General features: G+C 47.5%; 1 protein-coding gene across 1 annotated transcript; it reads right to left on the bottom strand.

Moving 5' to 3' along the window:
* Positions 1-203: 203 nt before the first annotated feature.
* Positions 204-1,835, bottom strand: LOC110888596. The gene has a single exon (XM_022136116.1). It carries the CDS (start codon positions 1,833-1,835, stop codon positions 204-206), a length of 1,632 nt encoding a protein of 543 aa, XP_021991808.1.
* Positions 1,836-2,183: the final 348 nt, after the last annotated feature.

Raw genomic sequence — 2,183 nt, 5'->3', positions numbered from 1 at the left:
GCGGGTTTATTAGGAATAACCGAACCAGGTATGAGGTCAATACAGTGCTGAATTTCCCGAACTAATGGTAGACCTGCCGGTATCTCTCCTGGAAACACATCTCCAAATTCGGTTAAAAGAGGTTGTAGTTCCGCTGGAGGTTTGGAGGCTGCTGGATTAGATTCGGCTATTACTAGGGCGAGCATGAAAGGTGGCTTGGCAGTCTAGATAAAGTCCAAAAAGGCCGAACGGTTAAGAACTAACGCCTCAGTTCCAGTCTCACGGGTGTCCAAAGGAGCCAACAGTATGCTCACGCCATTTTTTTTGAACGAGTAAGTATTTTGGAAACCATCATGACAGGTCCGCCTATCATACTGCCACGGCCGTCCCAATAAGAGGTGACATGCGTCCATAGGAATGACTTCGCACCACACCTCATCGGAATATTTAGAGCCAATGCTAAACTGAACTAAGCATCGCTGAGTCACCTTCACAACATTGCCTTTTTTTAACCAAGTTAACTGATACGGGTCGGGGTGAGGCTCGGTTTGTAGACCTAATTTTTCCACCATTGTCGTCGCTATCATGTTCTCACAACTCCCCCCATCAATAATGACCGTACATACTTTACCCTTGGCGGTGCAACGAGTTCTAAAGATGTTATTACGGAGCCAGAGTGTGTCATTAACGGTCTTGTCGGGTGTGACGCTGAGTATCCGCTGAGCAATCAAGGCCTCGCCCCTATCAGGATATATAATTTCTGGTTCGTTCCCGTCTTGATCTTCCTCTGTATCATATACCGGTGGTGAGTCTTCTGTGAGGGTGACTAACTGGGTGTTGGCGCATTCACGCGCAAAATGTCCTAACCCTCCACATTTAAAACATCGCGGTGCTCGAGAAGGTCCTGTGGGATTGTTAGTTGTTGTTTCAGATTTGGCAGGACCAGACCGGCTGCCTGTGGGGGTGTTGGTAGCAGGCCGGGGCGCCTCGGCTTTGATTGGGCCGCGCGACACCTCGGGTTTGAATGGGCTGGTCTTCGCAGGTATCTTCCCTTTGGATCTGAGTTGTTTTTCTACCTTTAAAGCCAATTGACAAACATCAGCAAAGGTCCAGTAAGGTTGTAATTGGACAATATCAGCTATCTCTGGTCGCAGGGCTCCGAAGAACCGGGCGATGACCTGTTCTTCTTCTTCTTCCTCCGCACCGCATCGCATTCTTAACCTGTCAAAATCAGCAATTAATTCCTCAACAGTTGTTGACTGTTGGGAATGGTTATGATAATCCAAGAAAGCCTCTTGGCGATAGTTGGGTGGCAAAAATTTCTCACGTAACAACTTCCTCATCTTCTCCCAAGTTGTAACCCGAGATCGCCCCTCTTGAGACCTCTTTTTCTTGACATGTTCCCACCATAATGACGCATACTTGCGAAGTTTTATAGCTACTAGTTTTACCTTGAACCTGTCGGGGATGTCGCGAAGGTCAAAAATCCGCTCGACCGTATGGAGCCAGTCAAGGAATTCATCCGGTTGCATCTTGCCATCAAACTCAGGGATTTCAATCTTGATCCCTAAGCTTCGCAGAGGGTCGGGCTGTGGTTCCCGCTGATCGAAGGGGTTCCCCAGTCCTTGTCGAGCAAAAGGGTTGTAGTCTTGGTACCCGGTCCCGTCATCCCAGATGTCCCGGTCCGTGTCCGTATCTTCACCGAAACGCGGCTCCTGCTGCAATTCCAGATCCCGGATCCGTTGCTGCTGTCGAGCAATCTCTTCGATGTCACGTGGATCGCGTCGATAGTCTTCGTTGCCTCGGTCGGCGTTTCTACGATCTTGTCGATGAGCACGTCTTCCACGTTCTGCCATAGTTGATCTCTGTGCTCTGATACCAACTGATGCAATTCACAACCAAGTTGGATCAAACAAACACAAAAACGAACTGGAATCGGCTTTCAATAAAATTCAGAATAAAAAAAACTGTCTTTTCAACTAGAAAATAAAAACTATTTATACTAACCCACCCACAATATAGGCACCAAACTAGGAATAAGAAACCCGATAAAATACGAACTTCAAAACCAGATAAACATGGAGAAACAAAAGATAAACCAACTAAATAAAAGATAAACCAACGATTCCAGCTTGCACCCCAAGTCACCCTGTTCAGCCTCAACCCGGGCCTTCAATTGGGCCGCTACTGCTTCCTGCATCACG

Source organism: Helianthus annuus, chromosome 11, assembly GCF_002127325.2.
Source record: "Helianthus annuus cultivar XRQ/B chromosome 11, HanXRQr2.0-SUNRISE, whole genome shotgun sequence".
NCBI lineage: Eukaryota > Viridiplantae > Streptophyta > Magnoliopsida > Asterales > Asteraceae > Helianthus > Helianthus annuus.
The sequence above is the reverse complement of the archived record's forward strand: the minus strand, read 5'-3'. Positions and strand labels throughout refer to the sequence as shown.